This window comes from Chelon labrosus (assembly GCF_963514085.1).
Source record: "Chelon labrosus genome assembly, chromosome: 2".
NCBI lineage: Eukaryota > Metazoa > Chordata > Actinopteri > Mugiliformes > Mugilidae > Chelon > Chelon labrosus.
Genome location: NC_140338.1, coordinates 24,879,530 through 24,903,069, shown reverse-complemented (window position 1 = coordinate 24,903,069; position 23,540 = coordinate 24,879,530). Strand labels below are relative to the sequence as shown.

General features: G+C 41.8%; 2 protein-coding genes across 2 annotated transcripts; both read right to left on the bottom strand.

Moving 5' to 3' along the window:
- Nucleotides 1-397: 397 nt before the first annotated feature.
- Nucleotides 398-12,311, bottom strand: pi4k2b (phosphatidylinositol 4-kinase type 2 beta). Its single transcript, XM_084571252.1, has 11 exons — nt 11,810-12,311; nt 7,477-7,628; nt 6,866-6,946; nt 6,490-6,609; nt 6,202-6,333; nt 4,611-4,764; nt 4,215-4,276; nt 3,662-3,764; nt 3,021-3,154; nt 2,868-2,927; nt 398-1,844 (listed from the first exon to the last, which is right to left on the bottom strand). Exons 1-11 carry the CDS (start codon nt 12,156-12,158, stop codon nt 1,671-1,673), a joined length of 1,521 nt encoding a protein of 506 aa, XP_084427378.1. The 5' UTR covers nt 12,159-12,311; the 3' UTR covers nt 398-1,670.
- A 1,493-nt stretch (nt 12,312-13,804) lies between these two features.
- On the bottom strand, nt 13,805-16,173 carry LOC311509277 (cysteine-rich protein 1). Its single transcript, XM_084574406.1, has 4 exons — nt 15,742-16,173; nt 14,746-14,840; nt 14,584-14,638; nt 13,805-14,475 (listed from the first exon to the last, which is right to left on the bottom strand). The coding sequence occupies exons 1-4, from the start codon at nt 15,782-15,784 to the stop codon at nt 14,465-14,467; spliced, it is 204 nt and encodes a 67-aa protein (XP_084430532.1). The 5' UTR covers nt 15,785-16,173; the 3' UTR covers nt 13,805-14,464.
- Between the last annotated feature and the right edge of the window lie 7,367 nt (nt 16,174-23,540).

Below are 23,540 nucleotides of genomic sequence, written 5' to 3'. Positions count from 1 at the left end.
TTAGTAGTCAAAAAGATTCATTGGTGAATAGAAAAAAAAAAATGAATGATTAAGCAGCGGTGAAAACAGAAATTGAGGCACCAGATGCACAACAGACTGAGAAACACTGATTGCCAAAGTACAATAATTAGAAGCTGTTAGAAGACAAAGACCCCCCCCCCCCCCCCCCCCCCCATATGAGCAGAGTGCTGCTCAAGGTTTCTTCCTGTTAAGAGGGAGTTTTTCTTACCGCTGTCAGCTTAGTGCCTGCTCTGGGGATTTCACATTCTGGGCTCGGAAAGTGTCTTGAGACATTCTGGATTGTAACAGGTCCCCATATTGCACTACAGTATCTCACAATCGTTTCAAAAGAATAATTAGATAGTAGGTTTCAGTTATGGTGAGCCATCAATATACGTCAGCTAATTAAACTCTAAACTCCTTTTCAATAGAGAAAACGTTTGAGTGCTGCATATTAGTTTTACTTTGAAACTAAAACATACAACAAAAGGTCTGAATTTCCCAAATTTTATTTTTCAACCTGTTAAATATACAACTTTCTCATACAATCACTGAGTTGGAATAAAAATTTCAAGATGCATACATAAGAAAACACAACGGCATCGAGCAGAGTCTGAAATATTGTCCTCAGTTCTGTTTTTCCTCTTCATATAATTATAAATGGGAGGAAAGTTTTTCTTCCCTCGTGCCAAGAGGCTCAGGAGAAAGCTGCGTGCCAGCAGTTAAATACATGTCAAACAACAAATACATTCATTGTTATATGAAGTCTATTTCTGACAGCACTCTCTTGTATTGAAATGTATAGGAGTACGCATCTGTGTATAAACCGTAAACAGATTACATTCAAGCAACGCGTTTAATCCGAGTCCTCCTCCTCCTCCAAATTCAAGTTTCAGCAAAATTATTTTCTAGAGGCTTTTCCTTTGACAAACAGATTTTGGCAGTACTGAGAGTTGAAGACACTGGGTTTGTGTTTGTTCAGCAGATGTGGTTCTGAAGACTAACACTGGGTGAAGAGTCGTTTGACATGGCTCGAACTAGTCAACCACTTCCAGTAAGTTATCCTACAAGGCAAATATTTTTGGACATTATCCAGAGAAGAATTCACTTTCTGGAGAGATCTGTGAAAGGAGTCCTTCAGATTCCCAAACACTACTGAACCACATATCTGTTAGCATGTGGTAGTAAGTGCTTGTTCTTTGGCCATTACCGCACTAAGAGACCTTCCATGAGACTTCAGTAGGTACTTTAGGTGGGTAAAAAAAAAAAAATCCTTTCTTCTTCCTAACAATAAACAAAGCCCACCTCTGTGGAAAAGCCGATTATCCAATCAAGTCACCATGGTAACCACAAACAGCCCCAAGGTGTCTCTAGGAGACAGTGGTATGCTAATCTCTCCAGCTCCCACGCTTCTCTTCTCATTCTCTTCACTTAATAAGGAGCCAAAACTCGATTTCCTGCCCCCCAAAAAATCTTCATCTTATTTCCCATCACTAGCGACTCCCTCTTCATTTTTTTTCTTCCTTGAACGGACAAATATGAACAGTTTCCAATGGGATAGTCTCATCTTCTCCTTCATTTCACCCTTCCTTGCTTCAGCACCGACCTCGCCACAGGAAAAGGGTTGTTGCAGTAGTCTCTCCTTAGCTCCGCTCCTCTGCCTTCTCTGGCTACCAGGAGGAGAAAAAGGGTCGCTTGCAGTGGAAGGTTTGCGTGAATGCGTTGCCCAGAGTGACCACACGGCCTTGGCCGCCTGAGCGGCTACGCTCCACCACCACCCGAGGCATCTGCACCAGCTGGATGGGGCTCTTGCCGTCCTTCAGTGCCTGGGTCAGGTTCAACACCTGGGGACAAACAGGATTCAAGGGGTTCAGGAGAGATCCATCACAGTTGAAAAAACAGCATATAAAATCTGCTGTTAAATAAAAGCTCTTTCTTTTCTTTAACTTAATAGTTTCAAGCTGTGGTTGAAAAATAATAATCATGACTCATTAAGAGATTTTGGTCTGGGTCATTTATCAAACTAGCAGTTGCAAACAGTTTGCCAGTTACTTTCGTCATAGATCAATTATTCCAATTAGAGACTGGAGACAAACAGAATTTGACTTTGACTATGTATCTGTATGCAAATGATGGCTGTCGCATATCTGTTTGCTTGGTTTCAGACTGTTGTTGCAAGTCCTTGGAAATTCACAACATACCTGTACAACACAGACTGAGGTAGTGTGAGGACGTGAAAGGCGAATGTATGAAATATGGTTGTCAAAATAGCTGCTGAGAGAAATGTTGGAAAAAGGTGGGAACAGTGGGAACTACTGATCCTCTGAGAGAAAATGTTTTCACAGTCACACAATAAGTGACCAATAAGTAAGTTCTATTTGGTCAGAGTTCCCTAGTGTGCCCTCCAGTGAAATCCTTCAGCAACGCTCGTGGCACATCGGCAACTATGTGGACAACTCTGTTCATGACACATTTGGTTGTCTATGTGATTTAAGTGAACTAAAGTCAAATCCTTCAACTGAATCAAGGAAGAGACTTTAGTTTAGAACTGCATTGTGTCCCCTGACCACTGTAATCTGTGCTTTTAAAGTCAGTTTTAAAACAACATAAAAGAAGGACAAGGTTAGAGGGGAGAGCTGAATAGAGAGACAGGAAAGGTGAGACAGAGCAGCCGACGAGGATAGAAAATCTGGATGTGTGGTGTTCAACACAATGGAAGTGAAAGAAAATAGGCCATGAGAGAAGAAAAGGAGAGCAAGGAAATATATAAAAGGAAACATCCAGAAATAAAAAACAAACAAAAAAAAAAAATCAGGGGACACAACAGGAGAAGAGACAATGTAGCTAACTTTGAAAAAAAATCTCACCTGTCCTCTCATAACGGACATCTGTCTCTCAAACATGGTTTTGTCAAAGCCTTTATCCGTCTGAAGACAAAGAGAGCCACTGATGTTAGCTGTTATTTATATCTCTATGAACAGAGCAAAAAAAAACGAAAAAACAAAAGAGGTGACCTGTACCTTGAACATCTCGTAGAGGTCCTCACAGAGGTCCTGAACAAAGTTCATGTCCGAGAGGCGGGACAGCACCAGTTCTCTGGTCTCCTGGGAGAAGGCCACCTTAGCCTGAGGGAGCCACGCCCAGTGAAACGGATCTGATGAAGGACACAACACAACAATACAGCTTGTTGTAATCTTTCACAACACAGTGTTTGACATTTAACAGCTCTTTGTTGCTACAACACTCGCAGAAGAGACCATCACGGGACGAAAGCTTCATCATTACATGGCCCGATTTTTGGGAAAAACTTTCACACTCATATTAAATATATGGTTTTGTTAGCTTTGCCCTGTCACACGAGCAAATACAAAATTCACCAATTATCTTGTGAGTTTAAGCAGTACAGGAAACTAATAGTTTGTTTTTACAAAGAGGAACAGATTTATTTAATATGGAAAAAGCTGGGGAAGCTGTTCGTTTCTGACTATTTTCCAAAATGTCAAACTATTTTTTAACTGATAATATTCAGTATGCTGACAACTTGTGATGGCTGACATTTACTTTGGCTAAATCACAAGAAAATGAAGAAGTAAGCCATAATTAGTCAAGAAAAATTTGTGACAGGGACTGTCATCACGTGTGAAGTAAGTGACAAACATACAGGCTCTCCATTCATCTGGGTGTTTAAAGGGGAAGGCCAGGCCGTTGTCGATGGCTGCAATCTTGATGCAGGAGTCCGGGCTGTTCTCTGGCCACTCTGCATCCTACAGCGAGGAGAAAGAGAGGATCAGAGAGCACATCACAATTAACTGAGTGAATTATTAATGACCAAAAGCTGGTTATTGATCAGCATTCAAACGGCTGATTAATTAGACAGATCCATGACCTCTCTCATTTATCAACACGTGGCAAATAATGATCGATGATAGGCAGTCTTATAGGGATCTAGCTGCTGTAACCATGTGAGATGACTGCGAACTACTGTCTGCTTATCTCTGTCCTCTCTGTGAATGAGTAACAGAGCATTAAGTGTGTGTTTGTCTCTATGCAGGCGTCTATGGGAAACAGAAAATCACAACCGATCACCTTGCAGGCACAAAATAACATGAGCTGTGTAAAAATACACAACTTAGTTCCTCATGCAGTTTGACAAGGTGAAAATTTGCTTTGTGACAGTCTGAACACGCCTTAAGTATACGCTTATTTAAACTCACATTTTGTCTCCCTTCTTCTCCTGGCGTCTCATACTTGATTAACCAGTTGTCATTCCCTCGATCTGAGGAGGAAGAGAAAATAGAAACAGGTAAGTGGAGAGTGACAATGGCAGTGTGGGTGGACAAAAGAGAGCACAACTCAACTTAATGCAGTCACAATTGATGGTAAAAGATTTAAAGAGCCAATAAAATGCAACATATTACGCAAGCAATTGTGAGTGACAAGGAGCACTGCTGACTGAGACAATAAATGGATGGTGTGCCGAGACTAAACTCAGTTATGTCAAATATGATGAACGGCCCTTTTATCGTTTACAAAATCTCTCAAAACTGAGAGAGAAAACATTGTACAGGAAGGTAAAACCTGTTAAAAGGTCAGCACAGGCACACCCTCACCTGTGTTTCTGATAACATAGTCCAACACCACCAGCCGCTCAAACTGTGACTGCAGCTGCTTCCTGATGTTCTCCGGTAGAGGTTCTGCCTCAAAGCGCCGCAGCCAGTGATCTGCTTCACGGTAGCCCTCCACAAACAGCTGAAATGATCCCACCTGGAAACACACGTGACGCATAGATAAAGAAAACATTGCACTGCAGTGTGTAGTGTTCTGTAAACAACAGCCTTGTCATGTGGTAATGATTTGCCGTGGTGCAGCGGTGTCAGCTGGCTCGGCTGAAATGTTTGCAGCCCATGACAGTTACAACACAAAGCCAGCTTCCCCATAACACTTCCTGCACAACATATTTTACAACCACCTTTTCACAATTTCTAACATCTACAAAAATCATCCAGAAGGCCGTCTGACACAAGAAACCATACAGGATATAAATACATCCGTTCAGTGTTTGAAAACTTCTCAAGAAAGAACTGAGAACTGAATTTAAAGCAGAAATGCCTCCTCTGAACTTTTTATTTGAATAAACCTGTGACAGTTATGTTCATGTTGCAGCAGGATGGCTGCATGATCGCAAGATTGAAGTGCTGTAGAATCAAAACTTTCAGCTATATCACTATAATCTGTACATGTCTTTTAAAGACATTTTTAAAACAATGTAAAGGAAGGACAAGGGTAGAGACGAGAGCTGAATAGAAACAGGAAAGGGAGAAGCGGAGCATAACTAAACACGTCTTTTCAGAAAAAACAGACACTCATGTTACTGACCTCTACTAGGGCTGAATCAGCAACTTTTTTGAGCACACCTCTCACTGAGACTCTCCTATTTCACACTGTTTAGACAGCGGACAGTTTATATGTGAATATGCACTGATCAGCCATAACATTACGACCTCTGGATTATCATCCACCTGTCAGTGGGTGATATATACTAGGCAGTGAGTGAATATTTTGTCCAAAAACTTAATGTTAGAGGCTGGAAAAATGGGTAAAAGGGAGGATTTGAGCCACTTTGACAAGGCCCAACTTGTGATGACTACACTACTGGACCAAAACATCTCCAAAACTGCAATTCTTGAGTTCCTGGTCTGCAGTGGTCAGGAACTATCAAAAGTGGTCCAAGGAAGGAACAGTGGTGAACCAGCTATGGCACATTGATGCACATGGGGACGATAGAAAGGCATCAGAATACACATTGAGTCCCAGTTTGTTACGTATAGCGTTGCGTAGCTGCAGACCAGTCAAGGTGCTCACAATGACCCCCGTCTTAAACGATCTGCTGCCAACATCTTGATACCAGCATGCATCCATCAGTCAATGCTGTTTTGGCAGCAAACACTGTGAGTATTCCCAAAACGTTCATCTGTTTTTTTAACTGATAATTATCATAGGCCTAAAAACTACAATTCACTTTATATACAAGTCGTCTCAAAACTTTAGATACTAATTGTTGTTACACAATTGCATAAAGCTCAAGACACCACAAAGGAATGAACGGGAGAACAGCCTATGCTCTTCATGAATGAACTACTTTGAATAAACAGTTCAATGTGGGTGATATCAGACCCTGAAGCAGTTAACAGTCTCTGTTACCTTGGGTGGCAGTCCCACTCTATGGAAGCGACGTCCCACCTTCGGGACCTTCTCTAAGGCGTACTTCTTCCCTCTGGACTTTGCTCTGTCGATAGCATTGTAGTGGAACGTTTCACTGGCCAAATACACCACCTGATAAAAAGGGAGAGCTGTGGGTCATGGGAGCTGTTGGATTGTTTGCCCCATAGCTAGAAACATATTAAACAAAATAAGAATCCAATCACATCAACATCTAGATTGACTCCCTCCAAAACTCTATACAGAAATAACACGTTGTGAGAGTCACACCTTGGTTTTAGGCACAACTCCAAGGCCGAGCTTGGTATCAACCAGAGAGGCGGCGGCCTCTGACAGGTAACCCTGGTTAGGTAACAGGCAGCCTCGGCCAAAGCAACAGGGACAGCAGAGCTAATAAGAGAGAGAAGGACAAGAGAGTTTTGCAGATGCAGGTGTTAACATAAACCTCATACAGTATATTATATTGGTACTGCATGCACTAACTGACAGAAAGGATTTTAAGAAATACCAAAACCGGAGAGATATATGGGCACAAAACCTTATAGTATAAGAAAGCATTTTTTACACCTGACTTAAAAGTTCACATGTCTACTTATTCTCCTTCTGGCCGTCTTCAGATTGTTTACAGACAGATGACACAACATACCTTGTGAAAGTATTTGGTCCATTTTGGGTTCAGGTGACCGTAAGGCTCCTCTGACTTTGGTTTGAAAACACCAATGATTTTCTGTACAATGGAAAGAGAATCATAAGAAAAACTACGTCAAAGAAACGCATCTCAACATACATTTGGCATCACCACACAGAAACACAGACACACTGAACACAATTAAAGAGTCAAACGCAAGACGTGCATTATTATAAGCTACAAATAAAGTGGCACAGATGCTGCTAACAAGTTAAGGACCAATATTTTTTCCCTGTAGTTACTTGTTAACGTGAATCTAACTGTGCATGCTGGCTATCTGCTGTCGACAAGGTCCGGCTACACATTATTCATCAAGTCCCTGCTGTAAAGGGTTCCTCCATCCCGGCTCTTTACTTGTTCTTTGCTCCTTCTGCTCATCTTAAGATCAAGCCAGACTTTCCCGAAGAGCTACACAACTAGCATATTTAATCACAAGAAATTAGTGCACAAAATTTAAACCCAAGACGCTTTTGAAAGGTTTTCACACTATTTCTACTCTGATTTAGTCCATGATCCTTCACTTCCTTCCCTTCTCATTCATCGGCATCCTGCCTCTTTCCCCAGCTCACCCCTTTTGGATCTTTGACAAAGTAGCTCCCGCTGGAACCCTGGGATATCCTCTCTGGAAAGACGCCACCCTCGATAGCTTGTTCTGCCCTTTGGATGATATCTGCAAACTCTGGGTCCTCAGGGAAATGGTTGAAGTCCCCACTGTTAGTACCTGACATGAGAATAAATAGATTTTTTTGACATTCATCTTCACACTGTAAAAGTTTGCTACGATTAAATCAACACAAAAAAAAAGAAATTCACTTGCTTAAAAAATATAACACTGATACCTGGAGCAAAGAAAAATTTAACATTAAATTAAAGTCAAGTACTTGAATTAGACCGATAAAAAAAACTCAGTCATAACTGAAACACATTATTACTTATTAACATGTTGCATGATAAAATACAGACGGTAATGATAATAATAATAATAATAATAATAATAATAATAATAAACCACCATTCACAGTTTAATGTATCCATCAAGCCAACCATCTCATCTCAAGCATCAACTGTTTGTCCTGTCATGGAAGGCTGGACGTGTTCCCATTACACCCTGTGCGAGAGGTGGAGTAAAACAGGTGGCTAGTCTATTTCACGGCTAGCACACAAGGAAAGTGTGGACTGGAGCCCACACAATCAAAGACACAAACTCCACTGCTCACTGGCTTTAACCCAAATACCTTCTTTCTAGAAAGTCTGTAAAGTGGCCATACTGATAAGTAACTGTTCTATTGCCTTACACATCTAATATAATCCTCTGGAAGTGACTGCTCTCTGGTGAATACAAGGTGCTAATTATTGCTTTGATGAAGGCTCAATCACGTGATGTGACACGTTCCGACTTCCCCTCCTCACGCGGGGCAGAACAGTCAGCTGATGGAGATGCTCCATATGCTCCGTATCAGTCACACTAAAGCCACAGTGGGACGCAAGGAGAGATGAAGGGACAGCCACGAGGGAGGGAGGAAGAGGGGGGGTGACAAAGGGACTGGAGGACAGTTAACATGCCATTTGTCACAGAGATAAGGAGGAACAAAGATAGCTTTGAAGCTAATTCACTTGAAAAGACTAAGAGGGAAGCAAATTAAAATGCGAGAGAGAAAGGAATAGATGGATGAGATATGTAAATATTAGCTAAGGGATTCAGATTAACAGTTAATACTTAGGTCAAAGTCTCCTTAGTTATATGTTCCACCTAGTTCTGACCAAATATATTTTGCTTAACAGAGAGTCACCTGCACACGTCCAGCAACAAGGCCTTTGTTCTGTGTTATCTGTGCTCATGGACAGTTTTTTTTTTCTTCTATTCATGCAAAAACCAAAGCCCTCAAAATATTAGCATAGTCCTCTCTATCTATCAGCCACAAGGTTTGTGCTGGAGGTGCACCTAATTTGGGTAACCATAGCAGTGTTTCATGCTAGGCTGAACACGTAATGTGCTCCATTTGGTACCAGCTAAGCCCAAGACACATTATAAAATTATTTAAAGCATACTGTGAAAGTAGAGCATGGAGTAGAGGAGAGAGGAGAGCATGTTCTAAAACAATCCCTAAAGACCTGCCTGCATGTCCTTAGATGAACCTGACTTCCATTTACTGCTTTATTCGACACAACAACACTTTAGTTTAGACAGAAATCCCAAACTCTGGTGTTGATATGAAGCAGATGTAATGTGCATAAGTGCCACCCTGCCACAAGATGGCTGACCATAAACGGACTTTAAAAACAGCTTCATCTTGATATGAAAATAGAAATAAAATGGTGTAGACACAGGTCTCACAGCTGGCATTAACTCACATTAGATTCACTCACAAGTGGATACATCTATGGCCCCGTTCAGACCTTGCATTAACATTCATCCTGGGCAATGGATCAGAAGTGAGCAGTTTAAAGGTGTGAACACACCCAGGATTTTAGAGATTCAATCTCTGACCACATTTGGAGGTGGTCTGACGCATTTGGCCGCATCCCTTTGGTAGTGTGAACACACAGTGAGTCCTGGGTCACATTAAAGACCTCGTACTCAACAGGGGTGCTCCTGCATAAACAGTGTTTTGCCTCATACCTTCAGAATAAAAGAAATCACACAACCACTATAAAAAGCACCCGCACACGCATGTGATGTTTGTTTAAAATATTCTGTCTTTGTAGCTATTAACTAACTAAAGAATAAATAAATCTGAAGAAAAAATGATTACAAGAAACAGAATTAATAAATATGAGTAAACTTTGTGTGGATAAAAATGTACGAGCATTTTGTTAATTATTAATGAAGATACATGTTGATGTATAAGGAGCCACGTATTTCCAGGTCACCTCTGGATATGGTCTGTGCACTAGATCTAGTTGTGTCCTTAACATGTTTTGGGTGCATTCTTGCCTAGACAGCTGTCCACCGATGAGCAAATCACTTAAGACACATATTAATGGTCCCAGAGACGGATTGTGATAAGGTTCTGCAGACAGTCTACTGATTTACATTACAATTTCAGAGGTGAATCTAAAATTTACCTTATCTTTTTAGTTACAGCGATAGGTTTAGGAGGTATGATTCCAAAGTAGTGCACTGGGGACGACTTGTCTTTAATAACATTATTGTGGAGTGTGACTACAAGAGGCAGCTATGCCTCTCTTCTATCGCTCTCTTTCCATGAGCATCAACCTGCAGAAAGAGACCAAGTAAAAAAACCTGTAGTACTTCATCTCTCATAAATACTCTCATTATCAGATAATCATCACCACCACACAAACTACTGGACGACACAATGGGTGTGCGTCTGCTTGCACAGTGGCCTTATGCATACTTAATGACCATCTCTCAGACGTCCTGGTCAGTTAATGGGACCCACAGAGCCCTTTCACAGCAGGAGTACAGCTCACTCAGAGCTCAAGAGACCTGCAGTGAACAGTGTGTGACCTGTCACAACACCGCAGTCTGCAAAGGGTTATTGGAGAAGCGGAGACGGCGAAACGTAGACAGTCTATTCAGGTCATTGAATCATAGAACTGACTATATACACGATAAAAATCTTTGTCTCGCTTAAACCTATGATGATCGTATTACTAAATACTGTAACCTTAATTCACTACAGTCTGTCATGAAAGAAGACTGTAATGCGAAGCCGTGTACTGCTAGAGTTGGATGTGTGTAAATTTTACCAGCGAGTTGTTAAAAAAAAAAAAAAACACCTTTATGATTTACATCCTGCAAGACACTGCCACAAACAGCAGTGTAGACTAGTGCGACACATTTTAAACCCACAAAGTGACAGGTCTCAAGACTATGTAATTTGTAAAGCAATTTCGTAATTTTAGAGCCAACGGCCACAGGAAATGGGACACTTTCAGGCTCTGTGGCCTAAATTTCTGGCCCCGATGGTACATGGTGGAACAATACATCTGAACACGGGGAGACTGACCAAAAGAACTGAATATGGGAGGAATGAAAACAGAAAAAAAATAAGTGCTCAAAAGTGATGTTGCACAGGAAAAGGTGTGGGTGGTTTGAGGGGGGTGTTGATAAACCCAGTTAAGTCAGAATATGCTGCTTCCATGGCGACTGGATCACCTGTCTTTGTTTTCTCCTGTGTACATCACCTTTTTCTTTTTATAGTCTTAAACTAATCCTGTGAACACACATACACATACGGACGACACATCATAAACTCATTTTGTTTTCAATACTGAGGGAGACATCTGTACAGTATCTAACCTGCTGCACTGATTAAAAACAAACAAAAATAATAATTAAACAAGGAATATGAATGGCTCTTTACAGTGAGGCTGTTTTAAATCCAGTCACATGTTAAATGCATATGTGGCTGAAGTGATCATATCATCAGGTGAAAGTACCAGATGATCTCATACGTGGAAGATAACAAGTTGAGTTGACACATACACAGCTTTTAAACGTGGACCTGTGTGCATGCTTAGAAACCCCGCACATCTATGCTGAACTGAATCAGAAAGAAGGTGCTTTTTTTTTTTTTATCCTTTTCCATGTCAAACGTTAAGGTCACTCCAGACCAGGCTCAAGAGCCTCCAGGGGCCCTTAGGGGGACCCAGCAAGGAGCCACAGAGTGAAATGGTTAATACTCATCAAAGTGTTTGCATTACATCACACTGATTTGACCACGTTGCAGTCAAAGTTGACACTGCACTTATCAGTAATCAGCCTGTGTAGCCTTCATTTGCCCTGAAACACAATATGCGTCAACAAAAAAATAACCATATGGCATCATACTATGACATATCCCCTGTGAGTGTGTGTGCCATGACCCAACTACCTATTTATCCACCGGTGCTCGCTATAATAAGATTTCGACGGTTTTGATCCGGGACGATTACCTGGGGAGGCCAAGGTGTCTTTATCCGACGACGAGCTGTGTCTGCTCCGTCTGCTCCGCTTCTCTCGCGTACCCCTCGGAGACGACGAGCTTCCTGCTAAGCACGGTAACAACAGCGCTTCTTCGCCGGAGCCGTCCGTCTCCAGCTCGGTCAAAACGCTTTCACAAGAGTCCGAAATGCGAACGGCGACTCCGGGATTCGCCGTCTGTCCCAAACCTATCCGGGTCCTGTCAAATAACACCTTCGACGGTTCTGTGGAGTGAAAGTTAGACTCTGGCACAGGCACCGCTGTTGCGCCGGTATCCAGCACAGGCTCGCTGGCCTCTGTCGGGTCGCATTCTGACATCATTGTCGCTGAGTTTTTTAATATACACACTTAAACGTACATGTAATCACACGGACTTCCCTTCAAGAGGCCAGTCTCCCTGGCAGTACATAAATTACTTGAAAGCAGATGCTTTCGCTCACCGATATGTCCACATAATCCGTCCACCTCTTCTGCTTCCTATTTAGCCCTATGCGCATGCGCGAGGCAAAGTAACGCCTGTTGGCGAACGTTGCCTTCAAGTGCTTCTTGGAAATCCCGCACTCCCGGAAATTGAACACCTTGGCACGTAGAATACAGTCAATGACGTAGACGCGGCAAAAAAATGCCACACATTTTTTTACTTTATACAAGGCGTCCAATTTACAAAAACTACAACCCCTCTAAAGATATTATTAAGATATTATCGTTGTCCTTTTGTGCTACACTATATCTGTTTCAATATATAAAAACAGCATACAATCTCACGAATAGGCTCCATTTACATTTGTAATGTCTAGAAAATGCTTAGAGATTTTTTTTTTTTTTTTTTACCAAAGGTTAAGGCAACTTGAATAATTTAACACACTAGGCACACTTTATAATTTCACCTGACGCGGGTGAAGAAACTAATTTAAACGACTACACTGATGCCTTCACTGTCGTTAACGCCGTGGCTTACCTCCCTGAGAAATTAGCAGTAACGTTTTTGGCCACTAGATGTCGACATTAATACACAAATGAAAATAGAAGGCGTAGAATTCCTGTCAAAATGTAGTCCACAGAAACAGTTAGTATTATTATTGTTATTATTTTTTTATTTTACTTTTGCCTTGAAATTCTGGCACCCAACATACCAAGCTATCATTCACACCGTTGTCATTTATTTGATCAGAATGACTGCTGGCTTAGACTGTCTCTGAAGTTAAGATCAGGCCCATAAATGGGAATTTCCTGCTGCCACCACATAGTTAAATAATTACTTTTTAAAATTTAGCTCATTTTTCGAGTTTGGACCCAAGCTGGATTTATGCAAATTGAATAACCTCTGCATTAACTCAGCCAGGCTTAATATGGTAATTTTTCATTCCTCTGTTTTAATGTGTCCTCTCGCTTCCTGTCTCCCCTGTAAATTCATGCTCCCTCTCTTTTCTCATAATTCCGCCAGTGCCCCTCAATCACCCAGTGGTCTCCACAGCACCACACTCTCCCATATCCCTCAGCCCCTCTCCACCTATAACTCGGCCCTTCCACCACCTACCGTCTCTCTAATAAGGGTGTGTTGCTGAAACACATGCAAATGAGCAGTCAGCCAGCTGGTATCACAGCAGTCATGTGATCTATCAAGGTAGGGGGTTAGGGGGTGAAGGAGACATGGAGAGAGGAGGGAGGGGAGGGGGGAGGCGAGGAGGGGAAGTGTGCTCAGGATAGAAGAAGAAGGGATTTGGGGAGATGAGAGGGAGATGGACAGGTTCAAAGACATGCTTTAGACTAGATACACATAGGCATAACTCTGCTGCTCGATGTTGGAATAATTTTTCTTTCCTTTTGTTCATCTGCTCTCTCAACCTTTACTTCACTATCTATCTCTCCTGAAATGTCACTCGTGTGACACATCTCTGTCTTTCTTTATGTACGTGAGAGAGCGTGCATGTGTGGGTATGTATGTCAAAACCATGTACTTCACCCACCGCCGGGTGACAAGCCCCTGCAGCAGTAAACGCACACTGCAGACACATTGCATGAATGCATGTGTGCCTCACTGTACCATCCATTCCAGCAGATTCTTCTGGCAGAAGACCTGGTTTACTCTGCCAACGGCAGCCACCCTTATCCATTCCTGCTTCTCCCCTTTCCCCTCCTCCCTTCCCCTGGCTGGTGATGAGGGAGAGCCACATAGCTCAACTTATTTTTCATGTGCATGTGTGTTTATGTGTTAGCAAATACGACAACCCAGGATGCCCAAAAAATGCTTGTAAAGTCTCTAAACTCCACTACAAACCGAACCTCTACTGGGGACTGATGTTGGAATGTTATAAAAAATGCATTTATTAGTACTGACTTACAATTTTTCTGAATTAATTTACATTATAAAAGTGAACAATCACAAACACATCACATCAAGTGGTCATCACACACTTATAAATATTTAATTTTGTGAAAGTGTAACTAAAGATAAACAAAGGAATCCATCCTATAAATATGTCCATGTCAATCATTCATATTGGTTCTTTAATTTTTTTGTTGTTGTTGATTCTGTGGCTTATAAACTGGCTATTTTAAATGTCAGCATTTGTCCATTTTCGGCTCTGTCTGGTCTCTGCGGAGGTGACTCACTGTGGGGACTTCAGTCACCTGTTACCTGTCAAGAAAGATTCATACAGAGAAAACACATTCAGAAATTCCGCGCGTGTGTGGGTGCCAAAATGTGTGCGTGTGTGTTTTCATAGTGAAACAAATGGCAGCCTACCTCTCGGGCCGAACATCCTGAGATAGCAGTATGAACAGTATGGCTTCTCGTCATACTGAAACACAATCAGTAGGTTGGATTCATTGCACCATTACTCATTGACATATTTGCATTCTTACTATTTTCTTCTCAAATATTGTCTCAGTCGCTGTCTTTATATACCTCAGCATGTTGTCCAGCTGTGAGCTGTCGGTTGCACTTCTGACACTTCAAACACAGAGGATGGTAGTCCCTCCCTAAGGACCTCTTCTTCTCACCTGCACCAAAGAAAGTGGGCTGCGTTAATGAGAGGCAGGGTGTGATGTGATGAATATTTAACTGAAACGTCAGATATTTTACATCTGCATGCAGGCATTCTGCAACAATATATTGTCCGGATTTTATTTTAAAAATGCATCATTTAGTTCAGTTAAATAAAAATAGTTTTCACTTAATGTACAAAAAATTAATGTGTCTGGTTTGGAATTTACAGACTGTTGCCCTCATCAGCGGAACTAGGCCAGAGACTCTGAGGTTGGAGGAAAAGGGGTAAGTAGGCCAGGTCACTTCTGAGAATTTGAACTTAGGCGGCACATAAACGGGCAAGTAGAACTGCAGTGACAAAACGACAAATAGACTTACAACCCGTTGGTTTGAGTGCCTCTGATAGTGAGGTCTGAATGTGGAAAACATACAGGGGGTGAGGAGGAAACCCAGAGATCAGCGTGCAAGCTGGTTTGGCTAGACCCACATCCTGTTGTTATCATGGATATGAGCGGGTGCATTTGTATGTGTGCTTGAAAAGAAGCAAGAAAGAGAGAAACGCATTATTATCTATTTCCTCCATACAGAAAATAAATTATAATTGTTCATTTTTGTGTAAAATATACATTAATGCATGTTTTCATGGTAGAACAAGAACATGTGTGTTTATGGGCCAGCATGCACAAAACAACTGCACTGCAGCCACTGATGACTGAAGAAATGAACTACCTATCATGAATGCAAGTGTTAGACGTACACCTGTTTATTACATGAGTTTTATTCCAGACGTTTGAGTTGAAATGATAAAACTATTTCCTACTAGAAGAAAGACAGACAGAAACTGATAGCCATGAAGAGAGGATGCCAGACAGACAGGGGACATGTAGTGTAAAATATTAAAGAGGTCAGACTCACCGAAGTAGACCGGCTTTCCGCAGATGGGACAGTACCCTACCATGATAGAATATAACTATTTATCCTACAGTGTATGGGAGTGCACTTTAGCCAACGTTGTGAGAATCCTGCGAGAGTATACGTGTACAAGTGAGGCTGAGCTGAAAAACTGACAGGAAAACCCTAACTGCAGATATGTCAGCATCTTGTGTAGTCAAAACCAGGATGTGGTGAGAGAGACGTCACAGGAAGCAAGTAAACGTTGAGATTTTACATGTAAACGCTGTCGTGGGTAGAATTTAAAAAAAAAAAAAAAAGAAAAAAAAAGGAGACTAATCAGGTCTTATATATGTGATGGAAATAAAGCCATGTAAATGACTATCATTTTGTCAGTTGAATATATTTTCATACAAATGCTTGAAGTGGTGTACAGCTATGACGCTGTAAAGAGAGAAAGAAAGACGTGTGAGAAGAGGAGGAACAAAAACAGCTGTCAGTAGCTCAAATTCCCTCCTATCTTCTCCCCTTTCCTGCTCTTTTCACCCTCTTTTCTAGATTAAAAACAAGGAGTTGAGCTTCTGAATTGAAAAGGGAAACCTGACACTTGTGCCTTTCTTTCTGTCTGTCCTCTCTCTCTCTCTCCCTCTCTTTCTCTCTCCCTGTCACACTCTCACATGTACACCTCCTGCTCACTGACTCACACAGACACACACTATACACCCATTTATCCACACACCAAAAAAGCTGCACTCCTCCTCAATGACATCACATAAAGAGGCTTCAGCCAGAGAGCAGAGGGAGAGGCAGGGTGAGGCCGGGTTGGTGGAGGGACCGATGGTGGGGTTGGGGGGGAGGAGGGGCACGGTGAGGCAGTTATCCCCCCGGGATAGGTGATGGAAGCTCAGCTGAGGAGGGACAAGGGTGAGGAGAGATGAGCCAGACAAGGTTGGAGACAGTATCCAGCCTCAGCTCAGCGGGGACAAAGAAGATGAACTCTGATGAACTTCACAGAGCTCCACAAGGCCGCTGGAGTTATTGTGGAAGACAGTTGAGTCTGTGTGGTTCGATCCCAGTCAAAGTCAGAGGGCTCACGAATGACTGAAACAGACACACAGCAGTACAAAGGCGCAGTGAGGGAAATTTAGTGCATGGTGGAACCAGTAATGTACTTTATGTAATGTAATGCACTTTATTTATATACCGTAGCACTTTACAACAACCCACAGGTGAACCAAAGTGCTTTACAAGAGATCAAACAACGATTAAAAAACACACCGGAAAACAAGTACATGAGTAAAAGTAAGACAAACAATAAAAACAATAAAAAAGAGGATAAAAAGGTAAAATAAAATAAAAGTTTCATCACACTGGTACTGGTACACTGGTACCGGGTACTGAAAGCCATTCTAAATAAATAAGTTTTGAGTTTAGATTTGAAGAGGCCCAGGTCAGTGATGAGACACATGTCACTTGGTTAGCATCTCAGATAAATAAGATGGGGCAGACAGTAAGAAGACAGACAGTATTAAAATGCAAAAGTTGACATATGTACAGACACACAGCATTTAACATGCTAAATCCTAAGATGGACTGGAAGCCAATGGAGGGAATAAAGGAAAGGAGTAATGTGCTCTCTTCTCTTAGTGCTAGTTAAAAGCAGCTGGATTTTGCACGAGTTGAAGGCAGCTGAGAGAAGACTGGGAGACACCAGCACACAGAGAATTGCAGTAATCCAGTCTCTAACTAATTAGAGCATGGATAGCTTCCTCAAGGTCATGACGGATCAAAAAACTTTTGACTTTGGCCAGAAGATGTAGCTGAAAAAAAGCTTGTCTTGACAACATTGTCAGTTTATTTATCAAATTTCATGGAACTGTCATAAATCACTCCTAAATTTCGTACAGTTCGACTGGGTGTTGAAGGCAAGGCGCCAAATCCAGTTGACACAGACTCCTCAAACACAATACATTCTGTTTTGTCCTCATGTAGATGTAGAACTTTTTGGGCAAGTCACCGCTTAATATCAGCAATGCAATCAAATAAAGTGCTCTGTGCATTACTAGGCTTCAATGGCAGAGAGATTTCCAAATCATCTGTGTAACAATGAAAAGATAAGTTGTGCCTGGCTATAATTAACCCAAGTGGTAGCATGTATAGTGAAAACAGAATTGCGCCAAGAGTAGAACCGCGGGACCCCACAGGAGAGGGAAGAGCAAGAAGTAGACAAGTCACCGGTCATCACAGAAAAGGCTCTGTTGGAAAAGTATGACATAAACCACTTAAGTGCAGTGCCATGGATGCCAACATGGTGCTTCAGGCGTGACAGGAGGACTGTATGGTCCACCGTGTCAAAGGCTGCTGTGAGATCCAACAGCACTAAGGCAACAGGACACTTGGCGTCAACAAACAGCGCAATATCATTGTGCACCAGTGCTATGACGAGACCTAAACCCAGATTGATATTTCTCAAGAACAGAGTTGTTTTCCAGAAAGGGCTGTAACTGTATAAAAAAAATAAAAAAAAAAACAATTCTAAAACTTAGGAGAGAAAGGGCAAATGGGAAACAGGTCTAAAATTAACACTGAGGAGTCAAGGTTAGGTTTTTTAAGAAGGGGACTAACCATGGCATGTTTAAAAGCAGCTGGGACAGTTCTTAGACTAAAGCAGGTATTAATAAAAACCACAAGACCAGGCCCTACAGTATTAAAAAACATTTTCAGCACTCTAGCAGGAACAACATCCAGTGGACAATGTGTAATCAGTATCCAAATGCTTTACTTCAGAAAAGGTATAACTTCCTAGTAAAAGTATTCCAGCATATCAAATCATTGACCATTGAGCATTTTATGCTGTAGCTGGTTACTGCTTTCCAAACCCCTAAAGGAAACTCTTTAATAGGCTACACACGAAAATTTATCTACTGCTACATGTGAAAAAGTTTTATAGAACCTTTTGTACATCCAAAGGGAGCAGTGTGAAGTCTGATAAGCTACCTAAAGTGATGCTACCAAGGTTTGAAATTGAAAATAATCAGTTGAAGCGGAATTAGAAAGTCTTTTTTTGTGTATGCATGTATCTTGCCACACTGTTTTAAAGTACAATTTTCCCGTCCATGCACATCATAAACACATCTGCATATCATTTGTCTAGCTAATGAACTTCAGAAGGCCATGAGATATATGAAGTATTTCATCATTTACATATTTGCCAGCGTCCCTCTCTTGTGTGTCATGCTTTGCTGAGGGATGGAATACCAAGTAGCTGTTTCTTCTGACCAGCCTTCCCTACAGGGTAACCTATCATGTCTCTCCATCAGCATTCATTGTGTGTGGACAGCGCTGGGAGAGTTACATCTTAAATTTGATGCCTTTGTGCATGCACAGCTTACAATGATTTTTGATGCAAATGATGTCGTCATTTTAATAGAGAGCAGACACTGAATATGCACAAAGAAGGCAGGGACCGGTGCTACTAGAGCGAGAAGCAATAGCTGGAAGGAATGGAAAGGAAAATCTCCACAGGTTGAATTTGAGGAAAATTGAACAGAAATGAGGGAAAGAAGATAGAATTAAAAAGTAAAAAGGAGTGGAACATGGAGAGACAGAGATGTAATTGTGAAATGGAGAGGGAAAGGAAACAAGAGGAGAGAAGAGAGGGGGCGTTAAAACCACATTTCCCAGTGGATCTTTTGGTAAGGCTGCATTGAGAAAACTGCCAAAACTCTTAACAGACACATTCCCTTACTGGCACGCACATATGCATGGTTCAGTTCTGCCAAGTCATATGAGATACACCAACACACACTGGATGGAGGGATGTGGGAATATCTGTGTGTGAAGGATTTATAGTAGAGACAGAGCTTGGAAGGACAGAGAGTGTGAGAGAGAGAGGGAAAGAAACACTTTCTCCTCTCCTCTGTGTCCTCTGGTGGGTTGGATCTTGCCTAGGCCAAACCCTCCAACGCCGGCTTTGAGAATTGTATGCAGGGGGGTGGAGGGGACACAGGAAGAGGCTCAGGAAAGAAAGCGGCTGGAAGGATTCCTTCTTCCCACACATAAATGCACTCTTGATCACATGTGCTTACACATGAACTTACGCTCACACACACACGGCAAAATAGGAGCCTTTGGAAGGAATCCTTTTTCCCCACTCACTCACACACACCCACTAGTCATCACGTTTCAGCTCTTGGCATCCTCCCTTCTCCTCCAAGCCCAGAATATGACATAGCTTTAGGGTTGCATCTCAGCTGCATGCACACAGTCAGCCCCACAGTACAAGACATATGGCAAATAAAATCAAGAGGCATTTCAAACATTTGACAGAACAAGGTAATCAAAGGGCCACATGGCGATGCAACTGGTGTGACCTGTTTGAGGCATGGAGAAAATAAAAATTTAAAATAAAAACAAAACATCCTGCCACATTTTTTGTGTTGATTTAAAAATGTCGGTTGTCAGAACTACCTTTCCTTGTCCCTAGATTGTTAAAGACCCAGCTTTTGCCTTTCTCGCTAAGCCAAAACTAAATCTCTCATCCTTTGTTGTTACAAGCCATTCTGGTGCTTATTTGGCACAGTCACATGGATATTTTGGTGTGCTGTGCACTGTGGCGTGTCAAGCCATTTCTGGGGTGTGTTTTTCCCAAATATCCCCCTCTGTGACGGCCTTCCTGGAGTCAGACGATCTAGAGGCTATAATCCTCTACTCCGGGTATCAGCAGATGGAAAAGTCAGGAAAATAAGCTCTTGTTTTTCACTATTAATCTGGTAAAGCCCATAAGTCCTCATGCCTCTATGTAGTGATATGATTATGGCGACTATTACTACATGATTAGTAGCCATGAGTGGCTGGGTCCCTTAGATTGTATTATGGGATATTCTGTTGTTTTGTAAGGACGATGTGAAAGAAAATCAAAAAGAGAAAGCATGTTTTTTTTTTTATGTACAGTCTGTTTTTTGCATGTGTGGGAGAGAGAGAGAGAGAGAGTACCAACTAATGTTCTTGTGACCCCAACTAACTTGAAGACATTAAGTGATTTATATTAAGACCTGAAGACATTAAGTAAACATGATAAAGTTTTTAGAATGGAATAGGAAATCATAAAATGCCTTTATTGTCATTGTACAAACAGTACTACCGCATACACATTCACAAACTAACCACATAAACAGAACAAGCACATAAAATCCAAATTAAATAAACAGGACTAAACAGCAGCTTTAAGTTGAGGTTGTTCCTCTGTATGTGGGATCATCTAATCATGCAATTACAGCGTTTATAGATCTAATGGCCTATAGTGGAATAAAGTGTTTTGAGTCTATTTGATCTTTTTAGCCATGTTAGAGACAAGGCAGCCAGTTTATCTGTCATCTTGGCCCAGAATACAATATTTTTTGGAGCAGCACTGTAGCTGTAGAGATATTGGGTGGATTGCTGTGAAATTATAGTGAAATTTCTAAATGTTTTCCACATGGACTGGCACAAGATTTGTTACAGACCTTCATATCCCCCTCAGGACAAATGAATAGGCTAATATTATTCTCTACTCTCATAATCAATATAAGGCCAATCGATCTTTTTGTGTCCCTAACTAACAAAATACCTGTGAAACTATGAAAGCATTCCCACTGGTGTCAGCTGGATCCTGAGTTTAGACTATAATACCACAACATTATCATGTGGACATTGTCAATATTAGCTTGTTAGCATTTGAGTCAAAGTAATGCTGTGCCTAAGCCTCACAAAGCTGCTAGTGTGTCTGCAAACCTTTTTTTTTGTGACAAAACATGCACGACATGTATTCTAGATCTAACACTACTGAGACAGTGTGCCCAATGTGCCAATAATGTTTACGAAAACAGTGTTTGATTCTGATTTTAATACATCTAATTTAATTTGGTGAAAATGTGAATAAAATGATGCAACAGACATTTAAAATGATTCCATTTGATGCAACATACTTGCCCTTCTTCAGCAAAATTACAAACCCAGACGAAATGGAGACAGAAATAAAGACTTAAAGCTACTTAAGAGGAAACAAAAGAAGAGCGCTATGGGATGTTATGGTCATTATACATGGTTTCAAACGTCCAGAGTCAAACTGAGTCACTCAGCAGGGTTCTGACTGTATAGTGTTTGGTTCTCAAGGCTGCTCCCACCTATTGTTTGGCTCTGCTTGGGGAAACAGAAAGGCAGGCAGAAGGAAAGAACCTAATGTGTTGCTTCTTGCCTGTGCATTCTTGGCATAGCTAGTTGCCCTTTTCATTTTTTGACTGTGATTTTTTTTTCTCCCTTGCTTTAATAGTGAAGCCAAGGGTCCACAGCCAGCCAAGTCCCACCGCTCCAGTCTGGCTAAGCCACAGAAAGCTTGGCTTCCTCTACTCCCTGCTCTATCTCTCTCATTCTCTGTGTACAGTATGCTCGCCTCTCTCTTTCTTTTTGTATGTTTCTCTGTGTCACCACATCTTGTATACGTCTCTCCACTTTCTGTTTTATTGTTTGTGTGTGTCTGTATTGGTCAGTATTCCTAATTGTCTCATTTTCGACTCTATTTCTTGTCTTGTTTTCTTCTAACAAACATATACACGCACACAAACCAGCCTTTCTATTTCCCTGCCTGACGGTCTGTCACAGCCAGCGGACTGGTTTAGCAGGCGGGGTTCAGCTGGGCTCCACAAACACATGGCACTCAATCTGCCTTCTTGTGTGTGCTGGAATGGTATTTCTTTTTCTGTGCTGTAAAAGCTTTCCATTTGATCTTCTTTTAAATTTATGGACGTGTTTAAAGACAGTCACAGCGCTTTTATCATTCATACAAATAGCTGATGTTGCACTACAAATGTGTATTTGCGTTGTTGAACATTTATACCACAGAGTTTCATTTGTGCATGTATTGTCACATAACGGACAAAAAAACACATTGCATAACGCTTAGGTAACTTTGGAAGTACTAAAGCAATGATGTGTCATGTACAATTCAGCTGCTAATACAAAAGATATGTCTTTCGCTACGAAATACAAGCAAATGTGTGTTTTAGGTGTATCCAGAAGAGACGGTGTTAGCATTTTGCTCCTCTCTGTGTTTCAATTATAGATCAAGGACCCCGTGCGTGTACTAAAAACGAAATTCCCCGGCTCAAACAAAGGCCTCTTCTTCTTCTGCAGCGTCTGTTTCTATATGATGAGCACCATTCATTTTTCCACTTAGACAGGAATCTAATTAGACCCAAATATCAAAATTAAAACACATATCCACCCCCTCCCTCCTCTCTCTCTCTCTTTGTTTCTCTGCTCTATCCTACAGCTGGTGAGAGTATGGTTTGTGGGTGCCCCTCCCCCAGCATTTGAACGGGCCAATAAGAGAGTACGTCAGCAAAATAGTCCCCCCCCCTCCCCTATACACAGACACACACACACACCATCCCTCCCTTGCCTTTACCACCCAATCCATTCCCAACCCCATCCCCCAGGGCCTTCTCTACACCCCCATCCCCCTTTCCTACCGCCCCTAACCCACTTACTCATCCTGCCTCCACCTTCCCACACACCCACGAGACTTCCCCACCCTCTCTACTTTCTCACCCGTGCTCACCCTCTCACTCCACTTCCCACTCACCCCTCTTCCTGGACACCCTTTCTTCTAAACACTCGCCATTTTCCTTATCCCCATCTCTGCTGCTCCCCTTCTTTCCACCACCTTTCTACCCCCCTCCCTCTCTCCATCTCTCTTTCACACACTCTCTTCTATCTTCTGTGGCCTTATCTTATGAATATCGGTAGCACACTGGGTGAAAAATTGATCCTCCCCGCCTGTCTGT

Bases quoted from the DNA above. Each gene is read 5' to 3' on its own strand.
- pi4k2b (XM_084571252.1), bottom strand. From the start codon at position 12,158: ATGATGTCAGAATGCGACCCGACAGAGGCCAGCGAGCCTGTGCTGGAT. The intron at 4,765-6,201 runs GTAACAGAGACT...GTGTGTTTCCAG, and splicing joins GAGTGGGACTGCCACCCAAG to GTGGGATCATTTCAGCTGTT. The intron at 2,928-3,020 runs GTACAGGTCACC...CTTTGTCTTCAG, and splicing joins ACCTCTACGAGATGTTCAAG to ACGGATAAAGGCTTTGACAA.
- LOC311509277 (XM_084574406.1), bottom strand. From the start codon at position 15,784: ATGGTAGGGTACTGTCCCATCTGCGGAAAGCCGGTCTACTTCG. The intron at 14,841-15,741 runs GTGAGTCTGACC...TCTTTGGTGCAG, and splicing joins CGGAAAGCCGGTCTACTTCG to GTGAGAAGAAGAGGTCCTTA. The intron at 14,639-14,745 runs GTATATAAAGAC...ATTGTGTTTCAG, and splicing joins CAGCTGGACAACATGCTGAG to TATGACGAGAAGCCATACTG.